The sequence below is a fragment of the Dermacentor andersoni genome, chromosome 3 (assembly GCF_023375885.2).
Source record: "Dermacentor andersoni chromosome 3, qqDerAnde1_hic_scaffold, whole genome shotgun sequence".
In the NCBI taxonomy this organism is placed as follows: domain Eukaryota; kingdom Metazoa; phylum Arthropoda; class Arachnida; order Ixodida; family Ixodidae; genus Dermacentor; species Dermacentor andersoni.
Window position 1 is genome coordinate 226,952,604 of NC_092816.1, and position 25,037 is coordinate 226,977,640.

The 25,037-nt window shown below is 48.2% G+C and overlaps 1 protein-coding gene across 2 annotated transcripts in view; it reads left to right on the forward strand.

Annotated features, from left to right (window-relative positions):
* LOC126536157 (DIS3-like exonuclease 2) overlaps positions 1-25,037 on the forward strand; it is a 330,469-nt gene that overhangs the window by 150,721 nt on the left and 154,711 nt on the right. For both annotated transcript variants that reach the window (XM_050183033.3, XM_050183050.3), the window contains 2 exons: positions 20,213-20,335; positions 21,884-22,030. In XM_050183033.3, the coding sequence (XP_050038990.2) occupies positions 20,213-20,335; positions 21,884-22,030 (270 nt within the window). The remainder of the gene's footprint in view (positions 1-20,212; positions 20,336-21,883; positions 22,031-25,037) is intronic.

Consider the following 25,037-nt stretch of genomic DNA (forward strand, 5'->3'; position numbering starts at 1 on the left):
ATTCTCATCTTGTCAACAACGAGGCTACATACTTTTGACAGTGGTGTGTCCAGATTCTCAAGCTCCGCTTCCAGGCGGTAGCAACCCAATTGGCTGAAACCGACTTCACTGGACGTAGTACCGAAATATTTTTGTAGCGTTGTTCTGCTAGGAAGCTTGAGAAGCTCTTTGCACCTCAAGTATTCGTAGGCTTTTATTGAGAGGTATCGCATTACGATGCCATGCCTGATTGTTATTTCCGACCAGCGTGTTGTTTTCTCCTTATATTTTATTACTTGGTTCAGAAGCAACACTGCTTTTACCATCCCCTCCTTGGCGTCAGCCACAACTTCCAGAAATACAGACATAGCACTCTTCTTTCAATTTTTTAAGTTCTTCTTTGTAGGCATCTACTGTTCTGCACAGTTTATTATTTTCTGCTCACAGCGCACATTCCTTTCGTCGCCATCACTTTCTACAAACACGCTTTACGTGTCTGAGTCCCATTTTGTTTGCTTCTTGAACGAGTGCAAAACCTTTCTTGCTTGCCTTTTCTTCTTACATGCAAACTTCAGTGAATCTGCTAGAGCGCTCTGTTCTTCTGTTTGTGTTATTCTCCTCCCCTCTGTAGCAAGTAGGTGACGCCCCCTTGGACATAATCTTGGTTCACCCGCCAAGCTCGGCGGCCTGCTATAGCTCGGCAGGCAACAGTGGTCACCCGCACCACAATAAACACCGACGAGCACGGCAGCTCGCCGGTCAGTAATCTTTCAGCACCACCACGCTGAGAAGCCCTCCCTTGTTCACGACTCGGGGTGGATTGTGACACTGGCGACGAAGATGGGATCCTCGTGACTCTAGCGAAGAAGCTGGCGACGAGTACCTACGGAGCGTCCCACGCCGCCGCGAGCGGCGAAACACCGCCCCCCGTTGCTGTCGCCATGCCGCTGTACGGAAGGCTCAAGCCGTTCAAGGGAGATGGGTCCGCCTGGCAAATTTACGAGGAGCAAGTCCACGTGTTCTTCCGGGCAAACGACACACCCGAGGCCAAACAGCGGGACATTTTCCTGGCCAGCTGCGGGACCCGCGTCTTCAGCCTCCTGCTCGACCTTCTGAAGCCAGCCACGCCGCACGTTAAGACGCTGGGTGAGCTGCTTGCCATACTGCGCTCGCATTTTAACCCAGCACCGTCCACGCTAATGGAGCTTTTCCGCTTCAACAACCGGAGCCGCCGGGAAGGAGAGACCCTCGGGCAATTCGTTGCTGCGCTACGAGGGTTAGCGAGTGCCTGCGCCTTCGGGGACCAACTGGACTCGCTGCTCCGGGACCGTTTCGTCTGCGGAATCAAACACCCCGCCATGCAGACGCGACTCCTGGAGCTTCCCGACCCGTCGCTGGACGACGCCGTGAAGGCAGCGATGGAAGCTGCCGCCAAGGACGCCGGCGAGATTTCCCGTGCGACTGGCTCACCGTCGGCGGAAGCGGCGGTCAACAAATTCGCGACAAAGGGCAGAACCTGCGGTCGCTGTGGTGGTGCCCACTCCCCTTCAGAGTGCCAGTTCTCTCAAGCACAATGCTTTACGTGCGGGAAAAATGGGCACCTGGCACGTGTATGCCGAAGTGGGAGGACGAACAGCAAGCAGCAGCCTGATTCAAGCCCAGGTACAACACAAGCCCGCGGCCAGGGTAGCCGTCGCAAGGGTACGCGGCGGAGGCATGCGGCAGCAAGCTCAAGTTCTTCCGCGGCCAGGCTCCACGTCGTGGCCGAGGACCCGCCGATTTTCGACATGTGGCACACAGGCTTTGTACCGTCGTCTGTGCCGCCATACATGCTGACCGTCGAAATCTGCGGGCACCCCATTTCCATGGAGCTGGACACGGGGGCCAGCGTGTCTGTAATGGCCGGGAAGCTCTTCAAGCGGACTTTCCCCGGCGTGTCCGTCGAGGCTTCGGGCGTGATGCTGCACAGCTACTCCGGGCAACTCTCCCAGGTCCAGGGTCAGGCACAGGTCAGCGTTCGCTTTGGCGACAGGGAGGCAACCCTTCCCCTTTACTTAACGAAGGGGTCGTCGCCGACGCTGCTGGGCCGAAACTGGATTCATGTACTGGGCATTCGTCTGCCAGAGTACTCGGAAGCCAGCTTGCATGTGATGCAGAGCTGCCAAATCTGCCAGGAGCATCAGCGAGCCTCGCGTAATGTGGAAAGCACCCCCTGGCCGTTCCCACAGAGACCCTGGTCCCGCCTACATGTGGATTTTGGGGGCTGTGGCGGTGGTGGCGGAGCAGCCTCCCTGCGCTTGGAGGACCTGCAGAGCCAGCTCGAGGAACAGCGGGAGCTGGCATCGGCACGGCTGCTGGAGCTGGAGCAGCTTCAGCTTGACCACAAGGAGGCCCTGAAGACGGTGGAGCGGCTGCGGATAGAGCTGCGGTCGCTGCCCAAGAGCCTGGTGGTGAGCACGGCAGAGTACAAGTGCCTGCAGAGCCAGTTCTCCGTGCCGTACAACGTACAACGAGAGCATGCAACTCAAGACTCAGCTGGACGAGTGTCGCTCCTTGCTGTCGACAGCCAAAAACTCACACCTTCGCCACATTGAGCAGATGGAAAGTGAGGAGCTGGTTGTCCAGAAGCAGCTTCGCTCGGAGGTCATCCGCCTCGAGGACAACATCGCGCAGATTCTTCTCGAGTACGAGAATCTACGCACTGAGTTTGAGGCGTCGTCGGTGTCCAGCGAGCAGGCTCAGCCAATCAACCGGGAGATGCGGCACATTATAACGAGCCTGCAGAGCCGCAACAGGCAGCTCAAGAGCGAGGTCTCCCGCAGTAAGCGCAAGCTGCGCAAGGCTCAATCAGAGAAGCAGAAGCTGGCTGCTGACCAAGGGTGCCGTCCTGGGCATTTGCCAGAGTCGGGAGCTCCAGTTTTTGCCAGGAACTTCCGTCCTGGCTCACCCTGGTCTGCCGGACAGGTGGTGTCTCCTGCCAGCGCCTCATCGCTGCTCGTCCGCATGCCAGATGGGGCCATGTGGCATAGACACGCCGACCATGTCAGACCTCGCCTCGGGACCTGGCCAGCACCCTCGACTGCCACTGAGTTCCAGCCCGCAGGAGGACTAGCGGCAGCACCAGTCGCTTCTAGCGGAGTACCACCTACCTCGGAGGCGGCAACCGTAGCCAGTGGCGCGGCACCCGTTGGACCGGTGTCTAGCTCGGCACCACTCGCGAGGCCGACCACTACGGACCCTCCGGATGGAGCGAGGCTGGCCCAGGCAGCACCCGGCGTTGCCACACCCGACCCGTCGACACCAGTGCCCCGGCGGAGTACTTGACAGCGGAGGCCACCAGACCGTTACTCGCCTGGGTAGCAGGCACCATCGACCCAGCTAGGGTAGAGGCAGAGCCTCATAGTGTGACCTTGGACGTTTGTTGGACTTGGACATTTGTTTGAACTTGGACGTTTTTTTTTTTATTTAACAAACAAACTGGGGATGAGGGGTTGTAGCAAGTAGGTGACGCCCCCTTGGACATAATCTTGGTTCACCCGCCAAGCTCGGCGGCCTGCTATAGCTCGGCAGGCAACAGTGGTCACCCGCACCACAATAAACACCGACGAGCACGGCAGCTCGCCGGTCAGTAATCTTTCAGCACCACCACGCTGAGAAGCCCTCCCTTGTTCACGACTCGGGGTGGATTGTGACACCCTCCAAAAGGCTCTGAAAAATGTGTTCCATTGTTTTCTGAGTTAACTTGCAAACCCCCAGATGGCAAAGAACCAATCGGAGTAGTACAGCCAGAGCTCCGATTAGGCACTGATTCCTCATTTAGTGTATCTTTACAGGCTGCCACGTCAAACAAGAAGTTGCTCATAGCAGGTCGTTCTTGGTTTCGCTGAACAACTTCCAAAGTGCAGGCAGGAACAGCTATTGGGCAAAATTCTATGGCAGTTCCAGAAGGGCTCTCGTTGAAGTTTGTCTCGGCTGACTGTTCATCGTGTGGCTGCAAGCAAAGTACTTTGCTTTCAGAAGGCAGTATGCATCCAAGCGCGCCTGTGGGGGGCGAATTTCGCTTGCGTTTCTCCGCTATGGCACACTCGGGATCTGGCTCTAGCGTAAAGTGCTCGCTAAATAAGCTGGGGACCGCTCTAGGCTTAAGTCGATGTCATATTTTGCAGCTTTCTCTGAAATCGCACTCCCGAAAGTGCAAACTGCAAACTACCGAGCAATTTGAAGTTAGTGTGGGCATCCAGTTCTCCCTAGAAATCGCCTCAAGCCATCTTTCAGACCAACTGCTGTCGACCGATATTTCATGAAACGATACACCGGTGTTGTGTCGGCAGCGGCAGGCAAGGGGGGGCCCCCGGCCAGCGAACGCGCGGCGACCGTCGACGCAGAGAGGGAGACACGGAGCTAACTGCTCCTGATGAAAACCGGAACGAAGACTCAGCCGACCCGCGGCCGTTTATTATTAAAAAGGACTTCACATGCCAGATGACACCTCCCGATTGGTCCAAGCTCGTCACATGACAGAAGGGGGGTGCGCCATCTAGCTAAACAACTACAAAACATACATGTACGATGACACAGAGATCTGACAGGGGGTGACACTATACTACAACCGGGACATTGGCATTGAGCGCTTGACCTACATTGTGGCACACAGCAATAAGGCATGACGACTGCAGTCTTTGTTGGACACCACGGGCAGAAGGATTCACATTTAGGGCGTCTTAAACTGATGGATAAATGACAGATAAAAGGCGCAGGAACTGCGAGTGTAAAGAGCTGGCATTCAACTAAACAAATCCTGCAACGAAGTACGTCTGTGAACTCAAAATCCTTCACAGACAAACTGATGCAAAGCAACATGTCTGCTAACTCCAATCGTCGCAATATTGGTAAAGCGCGTTTAACCCTTTCACTGTCGGACCTTTCTGGCAATGACACACCTCCAGTGTCTGCTTGGTTTCAAGGAACGAGCATAACAGGGAATGAACATAGCAATTTAATTTTGATTGTGATTGGTATACAAATAACATAGTCAATAGAATATGCACAGTTCAGTGTTCTGCAGCTGTTAGTAAACATCATCATCATCAGCCTGACTATAACATCAGTTCAACATCCGAATCTGATGATGCGAAACTCACCTCTTCCTCGCATGAGACGCTGTCAGAGTCCAAATCCGAGTTTGGCTCGTATTCTGAATCGGAGAGCCACCGCTCCAGTGAGCAGCCATCCGCTCAGCCATCCGAAAGTAACCGCGCGCAGGGAGGATGCGCTTTCAGTCGCCTGCACAATGGAGAGAAATGGGACGTTGTGGGATCAAGAAGACAGAGGGAGATGGAAAAAGGCTAAAACAAACTTCGAGGGGCTTTATGTTTACTGCTGCAAGCCGGAAGCGAGGGTGCGGCAAGAGAGCGAAAGCAGCAATCGAGTCATGTGTCAGTTTCTTTTCAGAAAGACAACGGCATGTACCCCTGAACTTGACGCGCCGTAGCAGACACACCAACAGAACAAAAATAAATACTTTCAAACCAGCGGAGACGGCAGAACAACCCTTGAACCCATAACCACACGCGCGCGACGCATGATTCAGCGAACGCCACTCAGCAAAGAGAGAGGGGCGAGTGGCAGTCGCACCGTACTCTTCAATACATGTACCAACACAGTGTGGGGCGAAAATACGAACTTGTAGAAAGATTCAACAGATGGCGTGACCAGTCCAGGAGCACCAGCTTTGCACTCAGGTGCGAAATTTTGAACGCACAATAGAGAACGTACCGGTACATCAGTGACACTGTGGGGGGGGAGCGCGAAGACGAACCGGTACGTCCGTGACAGCGAAAGGGTTAGGAACTGTGTAAACCATTCTCAAAAACTTAAAAACGTTTCATGGCATTTCTTAACACAAATCGAGATTTCGTTTCTTTATTACAATATTAAAACAAAAAATGTAGCATAGCCTGTCGTCAGCTCCACTCCACGCAACGCGCTTCCCGCAGCTGACGTTTTCTGCTCCGCAACCATGCTGCCGTGCCTGCTGCCTCTGAGACGGTAACAGATGCCATGAAACAGCTATGAATCCAGACGCCGCAGCACGTGATCTAAATTGCAGACATCCGCCACAAGCGGCGCTCATTGCCTTTTCGCGGAGCCGTCAAGTGGAAAGTCGGAGAGGCTGAAATAATCTCGTGGGTGGTGGCAGTGGAAAAGAAACCGGCCATGAGTAACTACTTAAGAGGAAAAAACGAAATCAGGAAAGAAACAATGTATGATAACTCAAAAGGAAGCTCATTACTTTTTGAAACGAAATCAGGATGCCTTAGAACACACACCTATAAATCGAGATATAAGAAGGAAGAAGAAGCATGTGCTTGCTGCGGTAAAGCTACAGAAACGATGGAGCATGTTCTATTAGAATGTGAAGACGTCTGCCCATTGGTCGATTTAGGCACTACTGGCCTCCTTGAAGCCTTTGGGCTCAGCGAGAGCCAGGGAAAAGTATACATGTCTGCAGTAGAGATTAGTAAGAGGCGATTGAAAGATTGGTAGAAGAAAAGTAGGGAAACGGCAGAAAACAAAGACGTACAAAAGCGAAGTTCGCAGTAGGTGGTCAGAAAATTTGGTTGTGGGAGTTCGTATTTTTTTTTTTTTTTTCTTTTTTAACTTACATAGGACATTGGGCAGTATAATAGCAAGAGCTTGGTGGCGCAACCCACCGCCCTGTTACAAAGGGGACGCTCATAACATCCACCCATCCATACGGAGAAGAGAAAAGGGAGAGGGCATGGAACCAAGTTTACTTAACCATGCCATAGAGTTTCATACAACAATTGCGAAAGGGAACTCTGGCACTGCAGTCGTTGTACCACCATGGGAATGATGGGAAGTGCACGATGTTATGATCCGCCCGGGTTCGTAAACGAGGGAGGGCTTGAGGCACCCTCCGTTAGACAGACACTCTGCAGCGTGGTGGTGATGAATGATGACTGACCGCCGAGCAGCTGTGCTCGCTGGTGTTCATTGGTGTGGTGACCAATGTTGTCTACCGAGCCAGGCCACTGAGCCTGGCAGGCCAATGAAAATTATGCCCGAGGGGGCATCACGTGCTTGTTACAACCCCTTACCCCCAGTTTGTTTGTTTAATTAACTAAAAGAAACAAACGTCCATGTTCAGAGCATAAGGCTCTGCTGCCGTCCCATACAAGTTGACGGTGCCCACTATCCAGGCAAGCAACGGTCTTGTGGCCTCCTCTGTCGAGTACTCCGCCTGGGCACCAATGTTGCCGGGTCGGGTGCGGCAATGCCGGGTGCTGCCTGAGACAGCCACGCTCTGTCCGGAGGGTCTGAATTGCTTGGTCTTGGGAGTGGTGACGGGCTCGACACCGGCCTAACTGTCTGGTCTTCGTGTTTGTGGATTCAGACGTTCTTGTGGCTTTGTATAAGGTGCTATACAAATGTTACTGTCATAAATTTCAGCGCAATCTCTGCTCTTCGAAGTGGAGAAGACGCCACGATCACGTACAATTGCTACAGTAAAACCTCGTTAAACCATACCTGTATAAACAGTAGTTTAATTTTAAAAGCAATAAAGTCAAATCCCCGATTCACCACCCATTGAACATAATGTGTTTTACGTCCGCATAAACCATACCAGCTTGTGTGCCAGTGGGTGATCTCATGCTATTTCGGTTAAGCAGTACTACCGTTTGGTACGTACTTTTTCCGAGCTCCGGCCAACTACAATTTAACGAGGTTTCACTGTATTAATTGCAATGGTTGAGCTTGTCCAGGTGGCCAAATCGAAACGCGCCAAGCGTCTCAAGGCACTAGCATGCCCGCGATAAATTCATAAGGGCATTTCATTTGCTTGTCGATACATGCATCCGTGGCTTAATGGTTTCAATATCAGGCTTCTGTGCTAGAGTTCATGTGTTCGAATCCTTCTGTCAAGCAATCTTAATGATGTTTATTTAATTGTTTATTACGCAGTACATTTTGTTGAAAATGACGAGTTTACAAAGTCACAGAGCCATTTGAAGCCAAAAGGAAAAAGTTGAGGCAAATTCATGTACTTCCCATAATTCCCATGCTGGCACAACCGCTCCCATTCCCTTAGTAATTATTGTGTGAAACTCTATGGACCATGCGGCAGGCATATAGTAAAGGAGGCATTAGAAAACATGCAAGAAAGAAAATACATGTTGTAAAAGCAAGCAAACCGCGACGCCATTTTGAAAGCCACTAGCGTAGTGTGTACTACAGTCGTAATGTTGGAACTTTGGTAAGAAAAGAAAGCGAGCATGCTACAATTTCAAAATGTGCTCCGACCCTGCCGAAAAACATAGCGACGGCCACTTGGCGGCAGCTTCAAGCAATGGCTGCGACACGGGATGCAACGGGCCTGGCGAGAGCGAGCCAGGCCTAACGACGTCGCCGGCCGATAGTGATTGCAGGAGCAGCATTCGGCACGACACAAAGATGGTGCAGCCAGCGGAATTGCTCCAACGGCAGAAGCAAGCAGGGGAAAACCTCCAACAACTGGCGCGAACTTTGGCAATGAAGCGGAAATTAGACATGTGTACGAGTGTCAACGATGGCGCGGATAGGTTGGCGGAGATGGAGTCACGCTTTTATGTTCAGATTCAGATGCCTTATTTTTCTTGATTTTTTTTTTTTTTTCCCCTTCAAGGGAGGTGTCGTAGCTTCGACGGGGCGGCCGGACGAAAGGGTTACGGCATGAGGCCTAAACGGCCTGGGCGCGCAGCGCTGCAAGAAAGAGCCGGACTGCTTCAGTCGAGGACCAGACAAAGAATGCACTTTTATTTCTCCGAGGGGAAGCAGGAAGGCAACTTACAGCGTTTGGCGCTGAGTGGCGCCCTGATGTAAAGACCCAAAACCGAAACCAGAAGTTAACACAGGATACCACATCATCTCTCCCTTGAAAGGAAAAATGCTCTACTTGCTCTCCTCGCAACAAAAGTAAGTCATGAGTCAAAGAACACATGTTAGCACTGTAACATACATGATAGTGATGTCATCTTTACACAATAGAAAATGATATCTTTGGCTTCACCATTTAAAAGAAAAACGCACAACATGAAAACAGAATATGAATTATTGCACTCCAGTTCTGCAGTTTCAGTACCCGTCTTGGGAGGACGAGATGCAGCCTTGCACACACAGATAACACATAGAAAATTCACAAAGTACGGAAGTATACAGTAACAAACATCTGTGTGCCCCCTGGGACAGCACTGATGAATGGCTCATTCGCCCTGAGCCTGACTCGAGACAGTCTCTGTGGCTGTCGTGGATTTGGCATTGTGCGTAAAAGCACTTTACACTCCATAGTCCCCCCGTAAGAATGGTAACGACTTTTAATGTTAAAAACTTTTTGGCATGAAAGACCAATTAGTATGGCGGTCAGCACCATAGTAATGATGTGCGTACTGCACGATTACGCTACAAGAAGCGTAATGTATCCCCTATACCAGTAGTAACTGGAAGAAAAGGTGGGAGACAATCGTCAAGGGACGGGTAGTCACTGGAGTGACTCTTTTCAGTGAATTTTCCAAGAAAATCCTGTAGTGCAGGGCATTTCACAAGTTTGGATGCATTCCATCGTTTGCCATTTTCAAGCGTGAAAGTATTGCGACCTACCCTACGGTAAATCTTAAATGGTCCCGAGTATTTAAGATCGGACTTTCTCGAGTTGCGTACTCGGACAAGATCTCCTGGACGAAATTGAGGGCATTTTGATGCACGACGACGGCCCACGTACATCTTAACACTTTTGGCGTAAGAGCCGAATTCGCATGCAATCATCTCCTTAATAGTCTGGAAGCTATACTCGGTATCCTGGTCCCAGACAAAGGGTTGTCCTTGCTTTAGCAGTTTCCTAAGTGGCTCTACCAATTCATCGTACTGTGGGATCAGTTTAGCGTAGTATCGCGTGACGCCAAGAAATGAATGCAGCGACTTTTTGTCAGTTGGCTGCGGTGCCTGAACAAATGACCGAACTTTGTTTTCCAGCGGCGAAATACCGTTTGCAGCACAGACTTGCTCACAGAGAAACCGAGGTTGAGGACGCAGTTTCGCCGAGACTGGTTGCACTGACGCTCGAAGATGAACGTCGTGGATGAAGTCCTTTGCAAGTCCCGATTGTCCTGAGTACGGCTGGGCGAACTCCGAGGGAGCGTTATGCGGAAGAGACGGAAACTGAACGCTTGGGTCAGCTGGAACTCCTGACACTTGTTGGCATGCAGCGAAAACAAGTTGCGTACGAGCAGGGGACTGTCGATGCTTTCGGTTCCTCGAACGGCAAACTGAAGCGAAATGTCCTACTTTTCCGCACGCACGGCAGGAAACGTGCTTTGCCGGACAGGCTGGATCAGATGCGATGTGGTGAGGTGAACCACATCGGTAGCAATGGCCCGCGATGTCTCGACTGGCTTCGCGGAGTTTGGGCCGCGCGCCATGTTGGCCGGCCTCCCCAGGTCGCGACTTTCCGCCATGCCGCCGAGCGCCATCTTGAAGCCGCCGGGTCGAGGGAGAAGGGTGGCGGGAACCGCCATCTTGCACGCCCGGGCGAGGAAGGTGATGGCTGTCGACGCCATCTTGGCGTTGCGTCGAGACGCGCTGAACAGACGAGCTGTTAAAGACTTCAAGTTCTTTGTGAACTTGTTGTACAGTTCGTCCGATTTCCTGGGCCTTCTTGAGCGTGAGGGACGCTCCTTCGTATAGTAGCCGTTCTCGTAATTTTTTTGATGTGACGCCTTGGAGGATTTGGTCGCGAAGGGACTCGTCATGCCAAGAGCCGAACGCACAAGCAGGCACTAGCCTTTGTAGCGCGGTGACGAAGTCCTGGAATGTTTCCCCAGGTACTTGCTTCCTGTCCCAGAAGATAATGCGGTGCACCAGGGGATTGGTGCATTCTTCGTAGTGCTGGTCGAAGATGCGGAGAACGTCTTCGAACGTAGTACGCGTCTGGTCCGTCTGCGACGCGAGGTCGTAGTAGAGACGCTGCCCCCAGAAGCCTAAGTTGCTCAGTAAAATGGCTTTCTTCCTCTCGTCTTGTAGTGCCTCGCCTCCGGTTGCCTCGAGAAACGTGTAAAAGTACCGTTTCCACGTGAGCCACGATACCGCAGGAGTGCCGGGTAGCGCCAGGAAAGACGGCATGGGGGGTACGAATGCCATGCCGGGCACCGAGAACAAAGGCGGAGGAGACGTAGTTGCGGCGTCTTGCATGCCGGAAGCAGGAAGAGGAGCAGAAGTACGGCAAGGGCACGTAGGAAGCAGAGTAATGGTTTACCTCGTCGCCAGTTTGTTGTAGCTTTGACGGGGCGGCCGGACGAAAGGGTTACGGCATGAGGCCTAAACGGCCGGGGCGCGCAGCGCCGCAAGAAAGAGCCGGACTGCTTCAGTCGGGGACCAGACAAAGAATGCGCTTTTATTTCTCCGAGGGGAAGCAGGAAGGCAACTTACAGCGTTTGGTGCCGAGTGGCGCCCTGATGTAAAGACCCAAAACCGAAACCAGAAGTTAACACAGGATACCACAGGAGGTACAGAAGCTAAAGGTATGGCAATACCTGACAGAGGCCTCTGTATCGGTTATACGTAAACATAATCCATACATAGTAAAAAAGTTCGCAGCATGTGGCAATTCTCTTTTATATAACAAAAAGATGGTATATTCACAATTTACTTTTAAAAATGTGTACGCTAACTAACAATATAACTACGAGAGCTTCGTATGCACATTGTTATAATCAACTCAACAGTATGTGTTGCAGACAATATAAAGAAAAATACCTAAAATACAAGGAATTTGTTTGTTTATTTGGATAAAGTAAAACTAAATGCATTGGTTAATAATACTTTCTTTAGCTGTTTCTCAGAAAGGTTTCGACTAACTTAGAAGTCCAAATCTCTTTCTAGTTTATTAAGAAGCGAAGTTATTTGATATATCAAGGATTGTTTTCCAAAGCTAGTCCGTGTTATTGGCATGCGTCGTTTTCGTTCTCTAAAGTAGTAGGATGATTTGTCAATGCTGCTATTTATGTATAATTTTTCATGATGCACAAATTGTAGTAGCTTGTAATAAAATATTTGGTCAGCTCTTTACATATCATGTTTTAAGAATAAAGGTTGTGTTCTGAGATCTCGTTGGTTCCCTTTGTAACGTTCGCAGCATCGTAGTACTCGTTTTTGTAATACTACCAGTAATTTATCGTAATGACCACGTGTTGCTGTTCCCCATACTAAATTTCCATAACATAGTTTGGAGTAAAACAGTGCGTAACACATAGCTTTCATTAGCCACACAGAAATGAAAGTTGCCGCTTTGTATAAACACCCCCACACACTTTGCAAGCTCTACTGCTAGAATATTGATATGAGCATTCCAGGATAGGTGCTCTTGAAATATTATTCCAAGAAATTTTTGTGTATTGACTCTATTAATAGACTGTCTGTCGAATGTAATTTTCAACTTTTTGTTTAACATTTTATGAACTGCATGAAATGTAATGTATGTTGCCTTTTTTGTATTTAGTTGCATTTGATTGATCCTTAGCCAGCATGAAAACTGACAGATAATAGTTTACATTTGTTTCGAGTGTTTGTAGTTCTTTTGATGTGATCAGTGCAGAAGCGATAAGCGCGTTGGTGTTGTGTCTAAAGTACAGTCTCTGTGGCAGCTCCATGACATTTTACTCAAAGGAGCAAGAAGGCCTCGCCGTCTAGCTTGTCGCCATTTGTGAAAACTGCAGCGATGTTGTTTCCAAGTGGAGCTCGTCGTGTGTTAAAAATGGCAAAATGGTCAACCCCTTCGTAGTGGACATTCTCGCCTCTCGTGCGATGGTTAGCACTGGAAATAGACAAACAGCGATGAACGACATTTTTGCTGCAATGAATATCTCGCACCGTGGCCTTCTTAACAAAACGTGGCAAGGCTATCTCAAGCAGACGCCGGCGCCATCATCTGCTGCCCAAAAGCTAATGGGCACGTGTGCGCTATCAGTGAAGTCATTGTACAGGGTCCTGAATATTTAGTTGCACATGTTCAAAAAAAGATTTTGCACTCACCGCTGCACTGCTTATTGTTCAAATTTTGCAGAACGATCGCATTTTGGCGTCGGCTTCATTTAGTATTACACTTGGCACAGTTAGTCGCCTGTCTTTTAAGACAGAAATGAGAAGCTGTTTTCGTCTATGGGAAAAATGGCGTCTGGAAAGCCGGCCCTGGCACAGGCTTGTGTCGCCACCTGCTGTCATCTGCAGAAAGCAGCGTTTCAGAGAGGGCTGCCGCGTGTTGCCCACTCCTAGAACAGGCGAGTGCCCTCCCTGAAACGCTGCTTTCTGCAAGTGGTGACCCAAGTTTATGCTTGCGCCATCGTGGCAGCAGCTCGCATCCCCATAAGCACCTGCAAATTCGCACTTTTTTCTTAGAAACCATTCAATTAACTGTGGCAAGTGTTAAACTAAACATAGCCGATGCCAAAATGTGGTCGTTCTGCAAAATATGAGCAAGGACAGTGCAGCGGTGAGCACAAAATCGTTTTTTGACCACGCGCAACCAAATATTCAGGACCCTGTATAATGACTTGAAACTTGTGAACTGCAGGAATATAGCGGTATCCTATGATGGCTCGTGGATGACGCGCGGCCATTCGTCGCACATCGTATTCGGCACGGTCATTGAACTGTTCTCTGGACTTGTGCTCGACTACGTTGTCCTGAGCAACTTCAGTGCTGGGTGTGTGTGCGGCCCGAAACCTGGTGGCCCGGACTACCAAGATTGGGAAGCAAGCCATATGTGCAAAAAAAAAGTACAGAAAGAAAAGCAGGGGAGATGGAAGTTGAAGCGGCGCTTATACTGTTCCAGCTGCACAAACTGAGGTACACCACAGTCCTCTCAGATGGTGATAGTCACGCATTTCTTGCTCTCGGACAAGCCAAAGTGTATGGCTTTGTGCCAGCCGAGAAGGAAGATTGCGTGAATCACGTCCAAAAAAAGGATGGGGACTGCTTTGCACACTCTCGTTGCCAAACACAAGTTCTCTGCTGCTGAAACACTTGGTGGTAAAGGAAAACTTACGGGTGACCTGATCACCAAACTCACTGCCTACTATGGATGGGCATTAAAATCCAACTAAAGGGGATGTGAAGGCTATGATGGCAACATACCACCACATCACGTCAAACGACAAGGTTTCAAACCACAGTCTTTGCCCATCTGGTCGAGACTCTTGGTGCCATCAGAATGCTGCACAAGCAAAAAATGAGCCCATCCCCAAGCATCAATTTAATTTGCCTGTCCATGTTTGTCAAGCCCTTCTACCAGTGTATGAGCGCCTCTCAGAAGGAAAATGGCTTCAAAGGTGCCAGCGTAGCATGACCCAAAACAATAATGAATGCTTGCATTCCATGATTTGGGCATTGGCAGTACCATTATTATTGTACCAGATTTTTGTATCTCAGTTTTAATATTTTTTATTGTCTGTACATTAAACAGCCACTTTGAACCCATTTTGAACAGAAAGCTTTGATGTGCTGTATAATTGTTAATAATTGTACCAATAAACTGTTCGTAGTATCCAGCTATGGGCTGAAAGCAAGATTTTGATGAGTAGTTTTTGCTCCATTGTTCCCAGAAACAGTGTTAATTAGTTTTAGTTAACTTTAGAACTAATTTGCATAGTTTAATAACAATTGCATATTTAGAATCAGCATTTGAACTTCAAGACTGTGGAGTTTCATTAAATTTGGTAAAGATGGTCTTAATGAAGGTCAGAATACCCACTTCCCCCCTTAAAGTGCAATTACACATGAGGCGGAGCAGCAGTGGCGTAGAGGTAGAACACCCGCCTCGCGTGCAAGAGGTCCGTGGTTCGAATCTCGGTGCCGCGCAATTTTCCACCGGATGACAAAAAAAAAAAATCCGCGTGTTGATAAAATTGCATAAACAGGCCTGGAGTGTGGCCTGATCCCGGTGACCAGAACCGGTAACGCACTCTCTCACCAGAACAGGATTGGCCACCCTGGTGCAGTACTTGGCCACAACCTCCTATATGAATACAACAATCAAACCCCGGCCCTCAGTCCCCAGCAGCTGCGAAGCAACTGACCACGGCGGCGGTCAGACCTGCGACGCTGCAGAGGGTGCCAAGAATCCCTGGCTCCGGACAGGCCGCCATTGGAATATGAACCTGGCAACGTTTAACGCTAGAACATTATCTAGTGAGGCAACTCTAGCAGTGCTATTGGAGGAATTAGAGGGCAGTAAATGGGATATAATAGGGCTCAGTGAAGTTAGAAGGCCAAAAGAAGCATATACAGTGCTAAAAAGCGGGCACGTCCTGTGCTACCGGGGCTTAGCGGAGAGACAAGAACTAGGAGTCGGATTCCTGATTAATAAGAACATAGCTGGTAACATACAGGAATTCTATAGCATTAATGAGAGGCTGGCAGGTCTTGTTGTGAAACTTAATAAGAGGTACAAAATGAAGGTTGTACAAGTATACGCCCCTACATCCAGTCATGATGACAAGGAAGTCGAAAGCTTCTAGAAGACGTGGAATCGGCGATGGGTAAAGTAAAAACAAAATACACTATACTGATGGGCGACTTCAATGCCAAGGTAGGCAAGAAGCAGGCTGGAGACAAGGCTGTGGGAGAATATGGCGATATAGGCACTAGGAATAGCAGGGGAGAGTTATTAGTAGAGTTTGTGGAACAGAATAATATGCGGATAATGAATACCTTCTTCCGCAAGCGAGATAGCCGAAAGTGGACGTGGAGGAGCCCGAACGGCGAGACTAGAAATGAAATAGACTTCATACTCTGCGCTAACCCTGGCATCATACAAGATGTGGACGTGCTCAGCAAGGTGCGCTGCAGTGACCATAGGATAGTAAGAACTCGAATTAGCCTAGACCTGAGGAGGGAACGGAAGCAGCTGGTACATAAGAAGTCGATCAATGAGTTAGCAGTAAGGGGGAAAATAGAGGAATTCCAGATCAAGCTACAGAACAGGTATTCGGCTTTAACTCAGGAAGAGGACCTTAGTGATGAAGCAATGAACGACAATCTTGTGGGCATCATTAAGGAATGTGCAATAGAAGTCGGTGGTAACTCTGTTAGACAGGATACCAGTAAGCTATCGCAGGAGACGAAAGATCTGATCAAGAAACGCCAATGTCTGAAAGCCTCTAACCCTGCAGCTAGAATAGAACTGGCAGAACTTTCGAAGTTAATCAACAAGCGTAAGACAGCTGACATAAGGAAGTATAATATGGATAGAATTGAACATGCTCTCAGGAACGGAGGAAGCCTAAAAGCAGTGAAGAAGAAACTAGGAATTGGCAAGAATCAGATGTATGCGTTAAGAGACAAAGCCGGCAATATCATTACTAATATGGATGAGATAGTTCAAGTGGCTGAGGAGTTCTATAGAGATTTATCCAGTACCAGTGGCACCCATGACGATAATGGAAGTGAGAATACTCTGGAGGAATTAGAAATCCCACAGGTAACGCCAGAAGAAGTAAAGAAAGCCTTGGGAGCTATGCAAAGGGGGAAGGCAGCTGGGGTGGATCAGGTAACAGCAGATTTGTTGAAGGGTGGTGAGCAGATTGTTCTAGAGAAACTGGCCACCCTGTATACGCAATGCCTCATGACCTCGAGCGTACCATAATCTTGGAAGAACGCTATCATAATCCTAATCCATAAGAAAGGGGACGCCAAAGACTTGAAAAATTATAGACCGATCAGCTTACTGTCAGCTGCCTACAAACTATTTACTAAGGTAATCGCAAATAGAATCGGGAACACCTTACACTTCTGGCAAGCAAAGGACCAGGCAGGATTCCGTAATGGCTACTCAACAATAGACCTTATTCACACTATCATTCAAGTGATAGAGAAATGTGCGGAATATAACCAACCCTTATATATAGCTTTCATTGATTACGAGAAAGCGTTTGATTCTGTCGAAACCTCAGCAGTCATGGAGGCATTATAAAATCAGGGTGTAGACGAGCCGTATGTAAAAATACTGAAAGATATCTATAGTGGCTCCACAGCCACCGTAGTCCTCCATAAAGAAAGCAACAAAATCCCAATAAAGAAAGGCGTCAGGCGGGGAGATACGATCTCTCCAGTGCTATTCACAGCGTGTTTACAGGAGGTATTCAGAGACCTGGATTGGGAACAATTGTGGATAAGAGTTAATGGAGAGTACCTTAGTAACTTGCGATTCGCTGATGATATTGCCTTGCTTAGTAACTCAGGGGACCAATTACAATGCATGCTCACTGACCTGGAGAGGCAAAGCAGAAGGGTGGGTCTAAAAATTAATCTGCAGAAAACTAAAGTAATGTTCAACAATCTCGGAAGAGAACAACAGTTTACGATAGGTAGTGAGGCACTCGAAGTGGTGAGGGAATACATCTACTTAGGGCAGGTAGTGACCGCGGATCCGGATTATGAGACTGAAATAATCGGAGGAATAAAAATGGGCTGGGGTGCCTTTGGCAGACATTCTCAGATCATGAACAGCAGGTTGCCATTATCCCTAAAGAGAAAAGTGTATAACAGCTGTGTCTTACTAGTACTCACGTATGGGGCAGAAACTTGGAGGCTTACGAAAAGGGTTCTACTTAAATTGAGGACGATGCAACAAACTATGGAAAGAAGAATGATGTGTGTAACGTTAAGGGATAAGAAAAGAGTAGATTGGGTGAGGGAACCAACGCGAGTTATTGACATCTTAGTCCAAATCAAGAAAAAGAAATGGTCATGGGCAGAACATGTAATGAGGAGGGAAAATAACCGATGGTCATTAAGGGTTATGGACTGGATTTCAAGAGGAGGGAAGCGTAGCAGGAGGCGGCAGAAAGTTAGATGGGCGGATGAGATTAAGAAGTTTGCAGGGACGACATGGCCACAATTAACACATTACCAGGGTATTTGGAGAAGTTTGGGAGAGGCCTTTGCCCTGCAGTGGGCGTAGCCAGGCTGGTGATGATGATGATGATGGATATCTTAAGGCGGTGCAGGTATCTGTTGCGGAATGCATTTTAAGAGAAGCACGATCCAGCACGCAGAAGTCAGTCGCAGATATCCCTCCCGGCAAATGCCCTATAGTAAGGGTTTTACCCTGCGTGCAACACTTACCATATCTTGAAAAAGATGGCCCAACGGGCAAATGTAGGAGTTGTCTTTTCTGCTCCCAACAAGCTCGAGAAGCTTTGCAAGTTGACGGATCCAAATGCCGTCCCGTCCAATAAGTGCACGAAGCATCACCGCAAAAAGCATGTTGAGTGTGTTCACCATGTGGTTTACAACCTCCCGCTTTCATGTGGAAAGCAATATATCGGGCAAACTGGGCATTACCTCAGTGATCGGCTCCGTGAACACCACAACGTAAAAAATGGCACCGGCGGGTTCTTGGCAATTTGTTGTCGCGATCATGGCTGCAAACCTATCGAGGACGATTGCACGATTGTGTCCCTTGACTGGATGCAGCTCATCCATGAAATAACTGAAACGCAGGTGATTGCAAAATTGGGTGATAAATGTGTTAGTTTCCCCCTGTGGCTCTCACAGAAAAAGAACTAAGTTTCTTGGAGGTGGCATCACATGGCTCATAACTATGTTACATGGCTCATAACTATGTTACACGAATGCACAGCTTGTTTCCTTCATGTAGGCGCATGCGCAGTCTGTACTGCTTCACATATATAAAATGATTCAGTCGCACAATAAATTTAGTTGAAAGTTTGTGCTTTGTGAGTGTTCTTCTTCTCTTACGTCCGTGTCTTTTTTGTTGTGCAATAATACTTGAGTAAGGGGAAAGAAACCAGTGGCACACAAGCTAGGTGATTATTGTTGGGGCAAATAAACCGCAAATGGTGCAGACATTTCTTGGAGTGTTGTAGATGTCTCATGTCTTCTGCATGTGATGTTTTTTACTCGGTGCTAAAGTAATCAGAAATGAAATGCCAACCAAGCCAGTCTTGTCACTTTTGGCACTAGGTCTCTTACACGAAATTAACAATCCAGAGGCAGGGTAGAATGGCAGTATATATAAACCACTGGCAATGTATAATGGCAATCGAATTTTCAACATCCATTGCGTGAATATTTCATAAGTAAACTTTGTAAACATTTCACCTGTCTGAGGCTCAGACCAATGTTACTGCAACTATATAAAGCACAGTGGCTGTTCACAGCATCTCTGCACCGGAAAGTCTGCGAATCTGTAATAAACAGCCATCATATCGAATAATCAAATAACCTTTCGTATTTTAGTACAGTAAAACCTCGTTAATTCAACCCTCATTAATTCGTATGTGTCCTCTGGTACTGGCAGGTGTATGCATTACGTAATATACATTCGGACACATTTGGCCACACTTTGGTTAATTAGGACAACTCATGGAGCGAGGAGGCAAAATAGCAATAACGGCAATAGTGTTCAACAGAAACAAAGCAGCGGAGTCCCCATCGTCATGGTCATCAGCAGATGCTGCACGTGGATGACAGGAATGCCAGGACGCTTCGTGCCTATTTGTGCCTTTGTAGCCTTTGTTCTTGCATTTACCGGACCAACTAACGCCAAGCTGGTCACGTGTCTTCATAACTCTGTGGTTGCCGTCAGTGATTGCACCAATCTCGACTGGTTGCAGCAAACAGTGGTTTCATTTCTACCAGATGCATGGATGTGCACAACACAGTGTTGCAAGCACAGCAGAACCTGTTGAGCATGAAACTACATCGCAATGCGTGGACGACCTGTTGGCAAAATAATAAAACTGGATTTGCTGATTCATTCAGTAAACAAAAGTGAGTTGTGAGGATTTGTTTATTGTTTTCATGATACCCTTGATAATTCAACATTCATTTAGTTCAAACCTTTTTTCAGTCTCGTGAAATCTGAATTAACAAGGTTTTACTGTATTTCCATCATTTTAGCTTTTCCTCAGTATTGGCTTCCACTGTCGTGTTTTTTCAATTGTAAGGTTGGCAGGTCTGTCATTTGTAACAGGAAAGCCTTGCACTCCTTCGCTTCTGTGCATTGGGGAGTAGCCACCGTGCTGGGATGGCTGAGCACAGTGCACCATTTGCACTGAAGCAAAAGGCACTGTGAGAAGGGAGTGTTTTTTCTGTGTGCAGTTATAGCAGTGACTCTTTGCAGCATCAAGGTTGCTAACAGGGTGCGACCCACTTGCAGATTCTCTGGGACCGGATGCACCTGTGGGAGCAGAAGACCGGGCAGAGCATCCACGACGCCCTTTCAGGCAACAACAGCACGAGCGGAGGCGGCTCTCCCGTCGAAGACGACTCACTCTTCGAGGTGGGCAGGCTGCATCCCTTTTCTCACTGGACGTGCAGCAGGTATCGAGGATGGTCCAAGTATTACATCCGTCCACTGGCGTAGTAACGAGGGGGGTTAGGTTAAACGGTGGACGTGTGTCGTCTCACCAAAGGGGCACACATTGGACATTTGTAGAGGGTGTATAAACTTGGTGAGTTTGTGGTTCTTTTCGTATATCTTTCGTGCGTGTATGTGTAATACTATTGAAAACATAGCCTTTTGAAAACGAACGAATAATTTATGCTAGCCCTGTATGACTGTCGGGCTTCAATTTTGCAAATGCAATATCACTTCTAATATCGCTAATTAAAACATTATTAAAATATTTTGTTACTTGCGAGCCATATTTTACTCAATGCCAAATCTGCATTGGCTGCCAACTCTTACAGTCTGACAGCTGATGTGCAAATGCACTTGTCACAAGTTATCAGTACAGCACCCTGTGTTATTTTGTGCAGAAAATAAAACCGCATGTATGCCTGCTACATTCACAATCTCTGGGAATGAAACCAAAGCGAAAGAGGGGGGTTGTGCTGGTGCTGGAACAGGGCAGTTGTGCTGGTGCAGAAACAATACTCGCTCTCCCCGGAAATTTTTGATATCCTCACCTTCCTCACTGGACTTACGGGCCCCTGGTGCCAGACGACTGCGCTATGCCAGTGCATCCAATGGCATAAGAACCCCTTTTGTGTTTTGGAAGTGCGGCATTCTCGCAATCTTTCTAGTGCACTCAGTATGACAATTGCAGAGGGGCCAGTGTGCACATGTGTATTGCTTCTCTCTCTATGGTGATGTTCTTAGAGGTTAGTGACCCAAAATGTCTTCCACAGTTTGTATATAAAGTACAGAGTGGAGCATCACAACTAAAAGAATGCTGGCAGGTTGCACAGCTGTCGTAACGTGCTCATTGTAAGGTTGATGACAGCATGGTTACTTTTTTTTTCGATTCTTTAGTGTGTTGTTTTTGCTGGTTAGTGACCTGTGTGCAGCTTCTGTTTTTCATCTACTGCCCTGGCACAGGAAGTGATATTTTATGTGCCCACATGAAATCATGTATGTTGATATTGCCTAAGTGCCTACACAATATGACTAAGCGTGTTCACTGCTCAGTGAACAAAGCAGGACACTGCAAGAACACTGACTTTCGATACATTCTGCTCCTCTTGATGTGCCAAGGGGCTGTTTGCTCATGATCGGTGTAACCTCTTGATGAACTGCTTTTCAAGATGGTGAACGTGAAATTTTCACATTATTGTGTTCACTGACTGCTGCGCACTGCACTCAAGTCTTGAGCAGAGCACACAAGCATTGCCTCCTACTCTCACTTTGTGAGCTTGTGCCTGGCATTATTGGGAACTACTGCAGGAAGCCCTTGTGCACGTGTCTTCTTCATCCCCTGTCTGTTTTGTTGGTCAGTTGGTCAATTGAACATGACCAACTACCCATTACCACACCTTGTTGCAAAAAGTTCACTGAAATTGGGCCAGGCCTGTAGTAGTGCAACGTTTTGAATGTCTCGCCTGACAGGAGGATGGCGTGGAGGTCGATGGAGGCGAGTTGCCCGAATCATCAGTGCCTCCCGCAACCACCTGGGATGGCTCCTCCCCGACCCCGGGGGCTCCCCGGCCTTCCGACACCATCGAGGTGCTTGGCATCGAGCGCCTGCTTGGCCAGGTGAGCTGGTGGTCTGTGCAAAACACCTCTGTCAAGGAAATGAAGCCAAAGGTTGCTTCGTGCCACCTGATTAGACTTCATCCTCCATGTTGCACACAGCAGCAAATAGTACACAGGGTACTTGAGTGATTAAATGCATACAATGCATATAACTATAAACCTTTTACAGTGAACAGTCTGCGCACCACACACCAGGGGCCACCGCAGGCTCACTGCCATTGAACGCATTCTAAATCTGGAGCAAGGAGGCATCGGGCAACGCTGGGTGCCCTAGCAACATTCTGCCGAAAGGCTGCTGATCGCTTAGTACTATTTATTTAAAATGTGGAAGAACAGATGTGCTCTGTCGCAAACTGCAATACCTGCGACAGAGACTTGCAGGTGTGAGGTTCGTGCAAGCTTTGCCCCCGCCTCAGTGGCACGAGGAATGTTTGTGACCATTTGCCGTGCACTCCCTTTCGCAAGGCGAGTGCCACAAGCTCTACATACCACCAGCACTGGAAAGCCAGTTGCTGGCTGGCTAACGACTGCCGGGCTAACACCACCTGCAGCGTTACCACCACAGCGTTACCTCCACCAGTGGTACAGAATTTCACCGAATGTCAAATTTCAGTAAGCATGCAGTAAGCATGCAAGTCATTGCTGCATCTTCCCCACACAAGCGCGACTGACACGAGAAATGTCACTTTCCATGAAGTAATATGGGTAGTAATAGGGGGACACCATGACTTTTCTTTCTGCACAGGGATTCGAACCGCATGCGATCGGCCACTTGCAACATTTTGTCCGCACATACGTGAACACATTTTAATCTGCACTGTAAGCATTCAGAAAGCCATTCCCAAGTTATCTGATCAGCGCTGGCATTAGGCAGTCAAAACCGACCACTGTTGTTGGAGCGGGTCGGGCATATTTCTGCACGCCCATGCACCCCTATTCCTGACCGAAGTCCAGTAACAGCAGCAGGTGCATAGTTTTAACAGCCGTACAAATCCACCGCTGTGAAGACGAAGGGTAATAGGCTGCTGTTGCATTTGTTGTCTCCAGGTGGTAAGCTTGTGCAATGTTGCAACTGCAGTACAGACAGGGCTTGATGCGCCAAGTGGCCGCCTGCCGCGCGGTCTCACCGGCAGCTGGCAAAGTCAAGTGATGACGCACCGGGCGGCAGTCGTGTCCGAGCTCTCACCCGGTGAGGATCTGAGGCGGCGCAAAAGCTGTTTTCGAGTTTTTTTCTGGGCAGGAAACATTGGAAAGGAAGAAGTTTGCTGGAACAGTGGTGCGCAATTAAATTTTGCTTTCACCTTGGCAAACCCGCTTCTGAGACGCTTGCCATGATTAAGGAGGCTCACAAAGGTGATGCCCTGTCAAGGGCACAGGTTTTTCGGTGGTTCAGTGAGTTCAAGAATGGACGGGAGACCGTTGAAGACATGGAGCAATCTGGGTCCTTCAACGAGTGGTTTGGATGAAAATGTGGCCAAGTAGAAAGTCTCCTCAACTGCCCCCATCATTTCAGTACCAGATTAATCGCTGAAGACCTCAATGTGTGCAAAACAACGGTTCACAAAATTGTAGCAGGCAACGTTGTAGCAGGCAACGAATCGTGAGTGTTCCAGTAGAACCCCGGAAACAAGCACCGAAGTTCGGAGTGGCACACCGCACCCCAAGAAAGCGACAGTGTTGAAGTCCATTGTAGTGCAGTCCGTTAAAAGTGAACTTTGTTGCATTAATAAAATAAGTAGAACAAACTAAGGCTGAAATATGGTTCATTTAACCAAAAGTCTGTTGTATGCGGGTCCATTGCAATGAGCGTAGACTATATGTACCGATCGGGTCAATAAATTCTTTTTACCATGCCCAGTCTTGTTACTATATGGACAAACCCTGTCAGACAGGTGTGCTGCCACTGCAGCTTTGGCCAAAGCCTTGTGTCGTCCACCTACTCACTGCTACCTGTGATGGCCATCGTAACCATTGTAGACAAGTGAGCAAACGCCAATGAAAAGGCACTGTAAGGTGGACACTGTCACATGAGCAAATGTGGTGGCACCCATGGGTATGGTGCTGCGATAGGTCGGTACACCTGCAGTTAAACCTTGATATAACTGTCAGTAAAATCAGTAATTTGCTTCGTTATATAGAAAATCTCATTATATTTAAATTCTACCTTTTATCTAAATTAGTGCGGTCGCCGGTGGAGTTTTCTTTCCCAGAATGGGCCGAAACATTTTCTTAATTATCAGGCAATCATAAAAAGCAAATTTGGATTTTAAAAAAAAAGTCATTTTGTTGAATTTGAGAGTCGATAATGAAAGATAGTTTGATGCTGTGTTGACGATATCTTGCCGTACAAAGCAGAGCCAGCCACTCCCCACGATTAATAGTGGAGTTCACAGTGAGACGACACCATCATGCAAAAGCACCAGCAGCAGGGAGCGAATGCTTCGCTGGCCTTTGAAACTCAAGATAACGCAGCACCAGTGGCACCTCTGAAATGTGTGTGCACTCGGCCGCACTGGAGAAGGAGACTCCCGCACGCCGCGCTTGATCGTTAACTGTGAGCTGACCTTGCTCCCCTCTTTGCTGATGTGGCGGGAACGTGGCACTAATCAAATTACCATCCTTCTCAGTTAACCTTCACAAGCTCTCGCTCACGCCTAAAACATACAGCACCCAGGGCGAGATAGAATCTTAACGCACTTGGACTTTGTACAGAACGTGACACTGCTCCGCTTTAGCAGTCGCTCTTAATCATATGGCGCGCAATGTGATTTGAGAGGTGCATTTGCCAGCAGCCACTCGTAATTTAATCATGTGACCATCTGCGTCTGTGCAAGTTTTTATTTATTGTCCCACTATGCTGCCACAATGGCAGTAAAATTTCTATATATTGAAATCGTGTATAAACTCACTTTGTTATATTAAGGTTCTAAATATGGGGTGTTCTATAGAACGAGAAGTTATAAAAAAATTAATTATTGTGTTATGTAGACAATATTGTTATATGGAA